General features: G+C 46.8%; 1 protein-coding gene across 2 annotated transcripts; it reads right to left on the reverse strand.

The window, feature by feature from the left end:
* Positions 1-5138: 5138 nt before the first annotated feature.
* LOC136520595 (ubiquitin receptor RAD23d-like) lies at positions 5139-11138 on the reverse strand. Of its 2 annotated transcripts, XM_066514149.1 has the most exons (13): positions 10929-11138; positions 10275-10436; positions 9383-9442; positions 8828-8916; positions 8698-8751; positions 7522-7699; positions 7050-7217; positions 6583-6666; positions 6459-6506; positions 6245-6357; positions 6093-6171; positions 5325-5463; positions 5139-5292 (listed from the first exon to the last, which is right to left on the reverse strand). In XM_066514149.1, the coding sequence occupies exons 1-12, from the start codon at positions 10992-10994 to the stop codon at positions 5338-5340; spliced, it is 1227 nt and encodes a 408-aa protein (XP_066370246.1). In that variant the 5' UTR covers positions 10995-11138; the 3' UTR covers positions 5139-5292; positions 5325-5337. The 2 variants fall into 2 exon arrangements, with proteins under 2 accessions (XP_066370246.1, XP_066370245.1); XM_066514148.1 differs by having other exon boundaries at positions 5139-5463.
* Positions 11139-13278: the final 2140 nt, after the last annotated feature.

The raw sequence follows: 13278 nt of genomic DNA on the forward strand, positions 1-13278 counted from the left end.
AGCGCGAAGCCAGAGAAGGCCACGGGCGCACCTGGAAGCCCGAGGAAGCTTGCCGGCGGTGACAGCTGCCCGATGGCACTGTTTGCCATAATTACATAATTGCCACTCGTTTTAAATTCTCAAATTACTCCCAAATTTGTATGGCAACTCAAAAATCTCCAAAAATAAAAATTGTTCCAAATTCAAAGTTCTACAACTTTGCTTTTATAACCATGCCCAAATTCGGTCTATATTTTGAAATGCAAGTTTAAATTCAAAAAGGGGACATTTCAAGAATTTACGCCTTTTTAAATTACTTCAAATTTTTCATAACAACTTTGAAAACTCCAAAAACAAACTTTGTATAACTTGACAAGCTCTACACTTTTGCTTTTAGGCTCAACCCCAAAATGTGCTTAGATTTTGAAATGGGTTTTCCAGGGTAAAATTAAATGTTGAAATCAGGGTTTTTGGAAATTCAAATCAATACAAAGATTTTTAACTCAATTCAAGCCATACAAGTCAACACATATAACATAAAGGTAAACTTGTTTTAGTGTATGCATATCAAAATTTTCACTAACACATGAATGATGTGCTATGCATATGATGACATGGCAAGTTTTAGTATTTAAACACCCAAGGTGTTACATTCACTGTGTAACACCGAGGGTGTGGGGGTATGGCCCCTGGTATCCTCAAGACAAGACATGGGCCGCACCATCAGAGGTGGCCTGGCCCACAAGATCAAGGCATGCACGACGCTGCTCGGCGTGCACCGCAAGCTATTGTATAGTACCAATAGGCTATTTTACTTGTAACCCTACCCCTCTAGAGTATATAAGGAGAGGTAGGGGTCCCCTAGTGGACACGATCCATCTAGATCTATCTACTACATCTCAATACAATACACCAAAGACATAGGACATAGGGTATTACGTCGATCAGATGGCCCGAACCTGTCTAAATCATTGTCTCTACGCCCTGTGTCACCATCCGGTTCCTAATCACACGCATCCCCACCGACAAATCTACCATCGCGGGATGCCCCTCGGTGGACTGCCGATGATATTCTGTCGATAGTTGGCGCGCCAGGTAGGGGTGTGCCCTTGATCCCATGGCGAGCTAGATGGACCTCAAATCAACAACGCGTTCTCGTCGTCAATCTCATGGAGATCCATGCTGGTCCACGACGATGATTCATCGCTGGCTACATCAGCCCCCGCGACAGTAGATCTGATCTAGGAACCACCTCCAAGGTCGCCTTCACCAACAACTCACCGCCCGCCAGGTGCTCGCTGTCAACGTCGACCAGATAACGCCATACGCCGCCGACCAGACATTCTGTCTAAAGCTAAGTCACGCTTTAATATTCTTCTAAATATTCTTCAATCTCCGTATATCGTCATAATGTTTTTCTAAACTATTTTCTCCATGTTTGCTCTCCAAACGATTTTTCGAACCCCCGAACAGTCATGTTGATGCTCAGACGCCTCCAGAGATGGCCCTGTCTCCGGCTCCTCCCTACACATGCACGAGCGTATGCCCTCTGCGTTATGGGTGGTCGGCAGCAGTTCCTTGGTCACGCCTGTTCCTCCTACACATGCACGAGCTCCGCGCTCCGCGTTATGGTTAACCGGCTAGCTAGGGCTGGAGACTCAGCTACACACTAACTGTTCGGGCGGTTTATATTAAACATAAATATATTTTCACGCCAACTGATCGCCGAACTGCATACGCCATTTCATCACTATTGTTGATTTTTTCTCTGAAGTTTATTTATTTGTACATCATGTACTACCCGTTCTATATATTTGTATTGCAGGATCATTGTCCAAGTGATCAGATCACCAGGTGCTCGGACTTCTCCACCGATCAACTGGTCAGACCGCTTGGTTCATAGACTCCATCGCTGACAAGTTGATTGGATTGTTCGCTAGTCGCTTCTACTCAATGCTCACTTCACCGCCGACCAGTTGACCAGACTATTCGTCGCTCGTGCTTCATCGCTAGCTACGCCGGTTACTCCTCAGCGCTCGAATTCTTCATGTTCGAGGACTAAGTGGGCACACTTCACCGCACGAACGTCGCCAGCTACGCCAGTGCTCGGACCTCGCCAGCTACGCCGGGAACTCCTCGGTGCTCGGATATCGCCAGCTACGTCGGGGACACCTCGGTGCTCGGACATCGCCAGCGACATCAGAGGCTCCTCGCTCCTCGCTCCTCGGTGCTTGAACATCTCCAGTGACGCCAAGGACTCCTCGCTCCTCGGTGCTCGGTCATCGCCAGCGATGCCGGGGACTCCTCGCTCCTTGGTGCTCGGTCCTTGCTAGCTACGCCGGTGCTCGGACCTCGCCAGCTACGCCGGGGACTCCTCGGTGATTGGACATCGCCGCCTACGCCGAGGACTCCTCGGTGCTCGGGCATCGCACCGCCGCCTACGCCGGGGACTCCTCAGTGCTCGAACATCGCTAGCTACGTTGGGAACTCCTCGGTGCTCGGTCATCGCCAGCGACACTGGGGACTCCTCGCTCCTCGGTGCTCAGACATCGCCAGCGACGCCGGGGACCCCTCGTTCCTCGGTGCTCGGTCATCGCCAGCGACGCCGGAGACTCCTCACTCCTCGGTGCTCGGTCATCGTCAGCGACGCCGGGAACTCCTCGCTCCTCGGTGCTCGGACATCGCCAGGGACTACTCGGTGCTCAAACATCGCCAGCTACGCCGGGAACTCCTCGGTGCTCGGTCATCGCCAGCGACGCCGGGGACTCCTCGCTCCTCGGTGCTCGGACATCGCCAGCGACGCTGGGGACCCCTCGCTCCTCGGTGCTCGGTCATCGCCTGTGACACTAGGGACTCCTCGGTGCTCGGTCATCACCAGCGATGCCAGGACCTCCTCGCTCCTCGATGCTCGGTCATCACCGGTGACTCCTCGCTCCTTGGTGCTCGGTCATCGCCAGCGATGCCGGGGACTCCTCGCTCCTCGGTGCTTGGTCATCGCCAGCGACGTCGGGGACTCCTCGCTCCTCGGTGCTCGGTCATCGCCAACGACGTTGGGGACTCCTCGCTCCTTGGTGCTCGATCATCGCCAGCGACGCCGGGGACTCCTTGCTCCTCGGTGCTCGGTCATCGCCAGCGACGCCGAGGACTCCTCGGTGCTCGGGTCTTGCTATGTCTCATCGGTGTGCTATCAAGCTGCTCTATGCTGTTCGGATCAGGGTGCTGATCTTGGGCAGCACGTCTGGGGTCTTGATACACGCATGTCAGACGACGTCGGTAAGCATTCAAACTTCTTTTTCTTTGACCCTGCTACAAGATTCATTCTTCATCTTCCAGCAGGCTCGGGGACTAAGTGGGCACACTTCACCTTACGGTGAATGTGCGCTTTTCATCTCGAGGCTACGCGCGGGGACTGGCTGCCTACTCGGCTGGTCTTCTACTTTATGACCCTGGCACCACGTGACTACGTCACCTACTGTTAGGCTCGGGGACTAGCTATGGGAGTACGACCTCCGGTATCCTCAAGACAAGACATGGGCAGCACCACCAGAGGTGGCTTGGCCCACAAGATCAAGGCGTGCACGGCGCTGCTCGGCGTGCACCGCAAGCTATTGTATAGTACCAAATATGCTACTTTACTTGTAACCCTACCCCTCTAGAGTATATAAGGAGAGGTAGGGGTCCCCTAGTGGACACGATCCATCTAGATCTATCTACTACATCTCAATACAATACACCAAAGACACATGACGTAGGGTATTACGTCGATCAAACGGCTCGAACCTGTCTAAATCGTTGTCTCTGCGCCCTGTGTCACCATCTGGTTCCTGATCACGCGCATCCCCATCGACAAATCTACCATCGCGGGATGCCCCTCGGTGGACTGTCGACGATATTCTGTCGACAGAGAGTGTTACACGTGGCGTCGTATGGATGCCCTGCCAACGCCTAGAGGAGGACACACTGAGACAATGCAGCATAAGGCAAGGAGAGATGCAACACCCGATTTATTTTTGAAACATCCAAATACAACAGTTGCACTATACGTCTCAAGGCAGATGAAACACTTGAAACATGCTTCTGAAATATTTAAAAAAACACCTGAAAACACTTGAAAACCATTGCAACCATACGCAACATCCAGATAAAACACATGTGACGTATATGTGAAACATATGCAACATCCAGATAAACACACTTGTAACGTGCGTCCGAAAAACACAGATGAAACATTGGTAACAGACCTTTGCAATATACGTGTATAACCATTGCAACATATGCAACATCTCAATCTACTTTTGCAACGTCCATTTGAAACACTTGCAACATACCTCTGAAATATCCGAAGCACTCGAAACATATGCTTGCAACATGCAGTTTCAGCAAAACATGGCAGTTAAGCGGGTAGAGCACGGCACAGCGGGATCCCGGATGTGCGGTCGTGGTGGAGAAGAAGGATGACAGCAGGCGTGCGGCTATGCGGCCCTTGGCGATAGGGCGCACGTAGCGCCTACGGTGGAGGCGACAACAGTAGTCGGATGGAGCGGCCTCACGCCCCAAGCACGCCACGGTGGTGCAAGCATGACGGCGGTGGAGAGGAAGGCCAGATGAGAGGCGCAGTAGAGAGGCATGCGGGAACCATGACACGGATACATGATTTTTTTTAATGTACGGAAGGGAGCAGATAGGAACCACAACTTTTGGACATAAGTCCACCAACAGAGGCATCCGGTGCAGACCGTCTGACTCCCAACATTACATGCGACTAGTTTCAGACCTAATACTATCCGAATTCGAGAAAGGAAACTATAATATCCGTTCATCCAGTTTCAGCCCTACATGCAACGCAAACTGCAAAGGGCAACAAATCAAGCCCGGTAATCCAAACCCACCCTGAACCCTGTTCTCTGCAAAACTAGTACTCCCGCAAATCCAAATTGTAAACTGTTTTACCAAATTCTAAACCATTTTAGCTTGTATAGATAGATTCAGAGTTTTTACAATGCAACTAGATATAGAATATTTAGTACATTTAAAAAACTTTATAGCCCGAAAAGCCAAAACGCCTTACAATTCATAACCAGAGTGATGCTAAGCAAAAGCTACGATTGAGAAATCTAACCCTTCGCCCAAATGAAATGCCACGATTTGACAGGCTATCATACACGGTGTAACACTTGATATTGAATTAATATGTACTTAGAATGCATTCCGAACACATATATGGAAATAAAAGATAGTCAGCAGCATAGCATAGAGGACCAGGTATCTCTCAACAGGCGGAGGGCATAAAGAACGACACTCTGCTGTTCTGCAACTGCCTCGGTTTCCTACATCCACCCCCCATCACCCACCTAAAGTCTATTGCTGCTGCTCGTCAAACTCATGGCCATGATCCAGGAGGTAGTTGGCTGCAAGCTCTTCGTCCTTGTTGCATGCAAAGAAAACTTCTAGCACAAGCTCACGGTTGAACCCCATCGCCTCAAGCTGTTCAAGCATGTAATAATGTAAGTAGAAAAAAATACAGCAAGCACGAGCTCTGAATTGGGAGTATGCTGGCATAACAAGTGCCTTGTTCAGGGGCAGACTAGCAAAATGTCCATGCAATCCATACAAGCACTTGCACAGTTGATGGGGCAACAATTCTATCCAACTACGCAGATTTGCATGTCCATCCATATTCACCCATAGATCCTCTCAAATTACGTCACAGAAGAACAGAAAACTAAAGGCAAAGCTACACTATTCCATATAAATTTGAAAATAGTAGCTACATCTAGAATTTAGGATTAGAAGGTTAAAATTTGTATTTAGGATTAGTGTCTAGCACTAGAAATTAGGAACAAGTCATGAGGCCTCAAGAATAACTTCAGAAATAATGTAAAAAAATTATACTAATAAAGCAGAGGCATAATGTAAAAGTATTATGGTTATCTATTGTCTGACAATTACATCCTGCCTAGCCCATTAAATTTGTGTTCCAACAAAGGAACTGTACTTTCATTTACATGCAAACATGAGCAGATTATCTGGAAACACATAAGAATACAGGTCAAGACACAAAGAATGTTTAAAAAGAACTGCAAATAACATAATAACTTATAAAAGAGATGTACCCGCTGGATAGCCTCCCGTTCCTCTGGTGTAACTGTCAGCGTTTGCGGCATAGCAGCTGCCAGTTGACCTAGTATGTTTCTGGTTCACCACAGCACAATGTAAATATTTCTGTACCCATGACTTGTTAACATAATTATGCAGTTTTGCTTACCCTCCAGGACCACCCTCAGGAGTTTCATTCACCAAGCGTAGAAACTCAGCTTGATTTTCCTGAATCAACCGCAGTATTTGTGGGTTTTGTTTGCCTAGCTCTTGAAGCATTGGCTGCCAATCAACAAACCATACAATCATTGATCACACCCAAGTGAAATTATTAAAATATGAAAGGGCAAGAAAAATACTAAGCAATAACACGGTAAAAGCACCTGTAAGATTTGAGGATTAGCCTGGACCAACTGAAGCAGTGCTTGAAACTGATGAGGAGAAATAACAGTTAGTAAATTACAGACTCATTACTTATTTGTATGTACGAAGATGCACAGTTACTACCTGTGGAAGCTGTCGCAAGGCATCAAGGGCACCAGATCCTGCACCTGGAACAACACCTGGATTGGCCCCACCACTTGGAACACCCTTTTCAGAAATTTAGTATCACAAAAGGTAAGAACGAATATTACAGAAAGGGAACACTGCTTTCAGGACAAACATGGATAAATGTCAGGTAACTATAACTGGAACTTGCAAGGATAAGATGCATTTGCATTATCATGATGCATCAACAAGGGGAAATGTACACAGCATTGATCATACATGCAATAGCCTGCAACTCAGCAAGACATGCTAAATAATCGTTGCAATCCATATCGTATGAAAAATGTTAAGATGGCATTTCCTTTCATGGTAGTCATGCCAATATGTAGGGGTAGTGAATGAATAGTTTCTAAAAGAGTAACAGTTCACATAGTAAAAAATAAGGTCCAAACATTGAAGTCCACACCTACTTTGACAGCACATACCTGAGGAAAAAGGTTCAGAGGATTTGCATTAGGCACTGCAGAAGCAGGGGATGGCTGCACTGGGGGTGAAACTGCTGGCTGAGCAGGTGATGGAGCCTGCCGATTTGTTAGTTGGCCAGCAGCAGGTGCTCGGGCAACAGGAGGAGCCTCCACATTCTCAGGAATTCCCTACCAGGAAAGCCAGATCAATTTCAGTGACAATCTGTATGCCACCCTTTGCACGAGTAATAATAAAAACTGAAGTGTCCTAAATGTGTTATGCATATTTTCCTTTCAGTAAAATATAATTGCCATCACCTGCAAAGTTTTATCTTTTTTTTTAGAACAAGACAATTTACCTTTTCACAAATAACAATATACCATAAAAAGTATTGAGCAGGTTTTCGAGAAAATGAAAGAAACAATTTAACACATCAGAGGCGGGATGAAGCTGCAATGCATTGGTAAAACAATTCATTAACATGAAACTTACAGAATACAGGTAGTCTATAGCTCTCTCAGGGTTATTATATGCAGCACGTAGAGCATGAACAACTGTATCACGTTCCCAAGTACCACCACCCATGTCAAGAATTTGTTGGATAGTCTGTTCTAGATTGTTGCCAGATACAAGGTTTGAAGCTGCCTGACTGTAAACATCAGCATCACCACTGTAGAACAGCCACATGAAAGAGCAGGATTAATGTACTAAACTAGGATAGAACAGCAAGACATAAAGAAAAAATTTAATGTAGGCTTGCAAAGACCAATAAGCATGAGCCATCCTATGTGATGTCTATAATATAATAAATATTTAATAAGCAGAAATAACCTTAGACATACATATAAATAAGGGACCAGATTGTCAAAAATAATTTCTAGGTCTCAAAAATCATATCCCGTTTGCGGGATACAAGAACCAACTGTTTGATAAATATGAACAGGGAAAATAATATAGTGTAGTTTATTATGCCTCTATAAGCCATGAATTTATTATATTTGTCTTTCAAATGGTGGTGTGATTTTCTTTCGGGTTTCATCTCCATTAGAATGGCTAGATTTAACGTTGGCTCGCCACGCCTAACACAACCCTCCTCCTTTACCAGGGCTTGGGACCTGCTATGTTGAGACTACCCAAAGACTTAGCCTTAGATAGGAGTGCTTGGAAGACAGCTATTCACGTGCCTGAACCTTGATTGCTTCTGCTGGGTTTCAACTCTAGCCTACCCCAACTTGTTTGGAACTTAAAGGCTTTGTTGTTGTTGTTGTTGTCGTCAAATGGTGGTGTGATGTCTGAACTTGAAATTTTGTGTGGCATCATATAATAACTTTATCTATAGAAGGTGAGTCTTCCAAGATTAAAAAAAAAATAGGAGTTTTTCACCAGATATGCTCCCTATATATAAATACTTGTCATCACAAGGTTATAATGTTCTATTTTAAATTATACCATCTACGTGTACACCACAACTTAAAAATAAATATCCAAGGTGATGGCAGTCTATAAAAGATCCTTATTGAAGCTTATGATATAAGTCCCCGATCAGTCTTGCACAAACATAAGAAAAGAACACAGAAGTGGAATGAAAAGCTTGTTCTTTATTTCTAAAACCAAAAGATATTAATGGATATATTTCAAACCAGTGATTATAAAGGTTGTGGAGCTTACGATGCAGCAACCGTAGCAGCAGGAGCAGCCTGAGGCTGTGCACTTGGAGGTGCCCTGTGGAAGACAGTAACAATGGCATAAGAGAAGCCATAGGGTCACCACAAAAGATGAAGGGGAAGAGATGGCTCACGTTTCAGCTGTGGCAACAGTAGCTTGTGTAGGTGTTCTTGCAACTGATGTAGCAGGGGCCACAGGGGCTACAGGTGCAGCAGGTTGGGCCTATTGCAAAGTTAATAACAGACCAAAATATAAGAAAATAGTTGGTACCAATAATGCCAAAACAAAATACAAGATATTATTTCATCATAAGTATTATACAGCACATACTTGTCAGTTTGTATGTAAAAGCAACTTAAATTGATTATGTAATAATTATGTATATATATGGTAATGCTCAGACACAAGTACCAAGAAGGGATTAAATTTGATCATTGCTCCCACTTTTTTTGGCCTTTAGGTACATTTGGTGACTGAAATCATAGACAAAACTAAATCTGCTAATTCATATCCTGAAGTATACCAATAAACATGGATACGAGTCATATGACACATGAGAACACTAATGATATGCCAATTCATATCCCACACAAGACAGACCAGATTTGGATCAAGTACTTCTTCATTGCAACCCTGAAGAACACTACCAAAATACAAAAATAACTACATCATATACGCCAAAACTAACCGGAGTTGCAGGAGCTTTTGCAGCAGTAGCGGTAGAAGCTCCACTCGGCGATGCCTTAGCCTAGAAAAATTCATGTTATGCATGTCAGATTAATTAACCAAATAAATCAGTGTCAACTATAACTGAAGTTTTGAAATGGAAAATATATAACAATGGGTCATGGAAGCTGTTAAAAGTCATCTTCACACAAAATCCACAAAACTCTGACCGTTGTATTTTTGTTGCTGTGAAGTAATTAAATTCAGGCTAGGCCTAAAGAGGGAAAAAATCCACAAAACTCGATATGAAATGTTCGAAATCTTATGTTTGTCATTATAACCTTGAAAGAAATCAATTCATCACGCAGGCAGGTATAAGTTGAATTTTATTTGAAATGCAGTCAACAGTTGACAATGCAGCCATCGGATTTCATAAAACCGCAGCCAAAATTGGAGAGTAAATACGAAGAAACTGAAAAAGGGAAGAGGTGAAATAATCCAAATCCAAATCTGCATATGTTGAATCTGAGACTTTCATTCTGGAAGACAAATCAATTGGGTATACAGAATTGACAATTTACATGGAAGTCATCAAAGAAACCAGTCACAATGCCAATTCTCAGGCAAATGACTACACCACCTAGAGCACTAGCAGAAGTAAACAAGACAATGTGCTACCATAGATAACTTATGAGCACCATAAGGCAGTGGATAAAACATAACTACTTATTTTACTAGCAATCCAACCATGTAACAATAACAGCAGAAGTAAGATATGAAACTGAAATTAACGCAACCAACCTAAAACACTGAAATATGGTACGATTTACAAACAAACCGATCACACTTTCCAGTTAAGAACCAGATTATATCGAATAAATCGCTGATGGGATAAGCCAGAGAGCACCGAATACCTTGGACAACATTATAACAAGGAAGCTGTTCTCAGCAACTCCGTTGCCTTCCAAAGTGGTCTCATCCTTGAGAATTTTCCCTTGGTATATGAGCATTTGCTGGTCTGCCGGGTAGGTACTCTGACCCTGAGTGGTCTCGATGATCCTCTTCACCTCAGCAACCTGAAAATACAAGCAGTGAGTAGGCTGCACGACTAGAGACGTTGCCGAGCAACATAAATCGAACACCACGACATGCTGAATCACCCGCCTGTACAGCAACCGCGCCACATTACCGAGATGATTCGAACGAACACACCCCACCACAACCGCAGCCCCCACCCCCCCCCCCCCCCCCCCCCCCCCCCCCGAAAAAAAAAAAAAACTCCAACCGACGACAAACCCTAGACTATGTCCCATGCGAGAAACTGAAGCTCTAAATTCAGAGAACCAGAAGGCAGCGGGGGCCACATCACCCGCCGGCCTGGACGCCCCCCAAAAACAAAAACCCTAGATTCAGATCAAAGCCCCTGAACTACCACCGGACGGCCGCGCAATCGCTGCACCAGACCACCGCGAAATCGTACCGAGCCGCACCCGAATCGAACGAAACGACCGAGAATTGCACGGAATCCCTCGGATTGGAGTGAGAAGGACGGGGAAGGGGGGCCGTACCGACGCATCGGGGCTCGCCTCGATCTCGAAGTTGGTGCCCTTGAGGGTCTTGACGTTAAGCTTCATCTCGCCCGACGCCTCCTCAGTCCGCACACTCTCCCTCCTCGCGCTGGCTGACTCCGCTCCAAGGTGGGGAGGGTCTCGTCACACCTCGCCTTGGGGTTGGGGGTTCGGCCTCGCGAAGACGACGCGAGCGCACGGTGGAAGCGAAGTTATAGGCGAAAAAAAATCCGGAGGCCGCACAGGTATAAGAGAGAAATCAGCGCGTGGAGCTCGGGACCGACCTAGATACTCTCGCTGTCCCGTGGGGCCGCGAAAGATGGACCCCGGGTGAGTGGATCGGGAGGCAGGCGGAGTGGTGGCGAGGCGGTGGGCGGATCTAGCTGCACCGTCGCGATGTGTGGGCCAAGCGCGAGAGGGGCACGTGGCGGGCATCGAGTGGTGATACGGCGGTCGCGTGGTTGTTTTCTTTTGAGGCGGTTGCGCTGTGTGTGGGACGATGTGCATCGGCGGTGGGGATAGATGGAGCACAGAGTGGGCGCACGTATGGGATCCGGAGAGTACTTCGCAGCGAGGGAAGAGGGGAACGGATGTGTGCGCGGGTGGGAAAAGGTTGCTGGCCTGCTTGGCTCTTGGTTTGGTTTGGAGCACAAGAATGAAGGGGAGGAAAGGCAATCAATCGATCTCGATCCCTTTGTAGTGTGAGGAGATAAATTCCGGGCCACTTGTTTCAAAAAAAAAAAGATAAATTCCGGGCCACACGGTGCACTCTGCCAGTCTGCATGACTGACTAGTGACCTGTACTGCATCCGCGACGCCACGACGGTGGTGTAAAATTTTGGGCACCGTTACCGGCTTACCGCAGTAGGTGTAGGTGTTCCCAGCAGTCGCGCGAGAGGGCGGCCGACCGGAGATGGGGTTGGTGCCATTTTGTGCTTCCGTGTAGACATGCACATTGTAGGGTAAAGGTTTAAAGCCTCGTAGCATTTTAAGAGTTTTTCTAAATCTTACTCTCTAAATCATTATTTAGAGAGTTATTTATATAAAAAATCGTTTTCTATATCTTTCCACTCTTCATAGTTTTTCTATATCTCGTGCGTACTCTAGAGAGCCATTCTCGACTTCTATTTTTGGATATCGAAAAATCTGGAATAAAAAATGACTATACTTGGATAACCATTTAGATAAGTTATTAGATGTTAGTTTTTTACTAAAATCTCTATTCCTAATATTTAGAAAGGATTTAGAGAGGCTTGGTATGCACAAAACGAGGGTGCCGGCTTTTCGGATAGGCAGGGGCAGGGGCAGGGGCCATGGCCGCGCAGGCCGGGCGTCAAGTGCAGGAACAGCCCAGTCCTGAAATGCACCAATACCGAATGAAGAGGAGCAGCATCGCGTCAGCTGTTTAAAAAAAGAGAGAGAGCATCGCGTCAGCTAGAGCAGCGGCCAGCGGCGCATCTGTCTTGATTGTTGTTTTGCGAGTGAAAACAACCAGAGCGCGGATGGTCTGCGTTGGCTCCTCACAAGGATGGAGCCACCGCGTCACCTGAAATTACTCCCGCAGTCTAATCTATCGTTCGACGGCCTACATCTATTGAAGCAAATTCCGTACCCCATAGACTGTGCTCGGAAGGAAGGAGCCGCCACGTAACCTGAAATTAATCCCGCCATCCAATCTGCCGTTCGACGGTCTAGATCTATTGAAGCAAATTCTGTACCCCTATAGACTACGTCGGCTCCTCGGAAGGAAGGAGCCGCCACATCACTTGAAATTACCCCCGCCGTCCAACCTGTCAATCGACGGCCCAGATCTATTGAAGCAAATTCCGCGGGAAGCGGCTTCTCCTACTTCTCGTGCGCTTCTCCGGCTTCTCCTCTGTTTATTCGGCTTCGCGTCCGAATCCGGTGAAACAAATATATATACCGCGGCTCCAGCTTCTCCTTCCAGCTCCTTCCCCTTCCCGATGGTTCCCGACCCCGACGCCCTCCCGCACCGCGGCACCCCTGCCGCTGCCGCCCCCGCCGTTGCTTCCATCCTCCCTCTCCCTCTCCTTCTCCCTCTCTCCTGGCGTCACCGCGTGCCTGCCGGGCCCCAGGGTCGCCGCCTCACTGCGCGCCACGCTGCCTCGGCGACTGCGCCACCGGTTTAGGAAATGGGGCAGCAAAGAGGAGAACGTTCGAGGTGATTGACCACCGTACGAGCAATCGAAGAGGCAAAAGAGGGTGATGATGAGCCAAATTGAAGGATATCATGGCTTCACTCGCTTTAAGCCACTGATTGTGTTGTGGGTAGACTGATTTTTTTAATAATGAGCAGGCCCATGTTTGCGTAGACTTGACATTTTAGACT

This window comes from Miscanthus floridulus, chromosome 18 (genome assembly GCF_019320115.1).
Source record: "Miscanthus floridulus cultivar M001 chromosome 18, ASM1932011v1, whole genome shotgun sequence".
NCBI lineage: Eukaryota > Viridiplantae > Streptophyta > Magnoliopsida > Poales > Poaceae > Miscanthus > Miscanthus floridulus.

Bases quoted from the DNA above. Each gene is read 5' to 3' on its own strand.
- LOC136520595 (XM_066514149.1), bottom strand. From the start codon at position 10,994: ATGAAGCTTAACGTCAAGACCCTCAAGGGCACCAACTTCGAGATCGAG. The intron at 8,752-8,827 runs GTGAGCCATCTC...TGTCTTCCACAG, and splicing joins ACTGTTGCCACAGCTGAAAC to GGCACCTCCAAGTGCACAGC. The intron at 6,507-6,582 runs GTAGTAACTGTG...TCTCCTCATCAG, and splicing joins CCTTGCGACAGCTTCCACAG to TTTCAAGCACTGCTTCAGTT.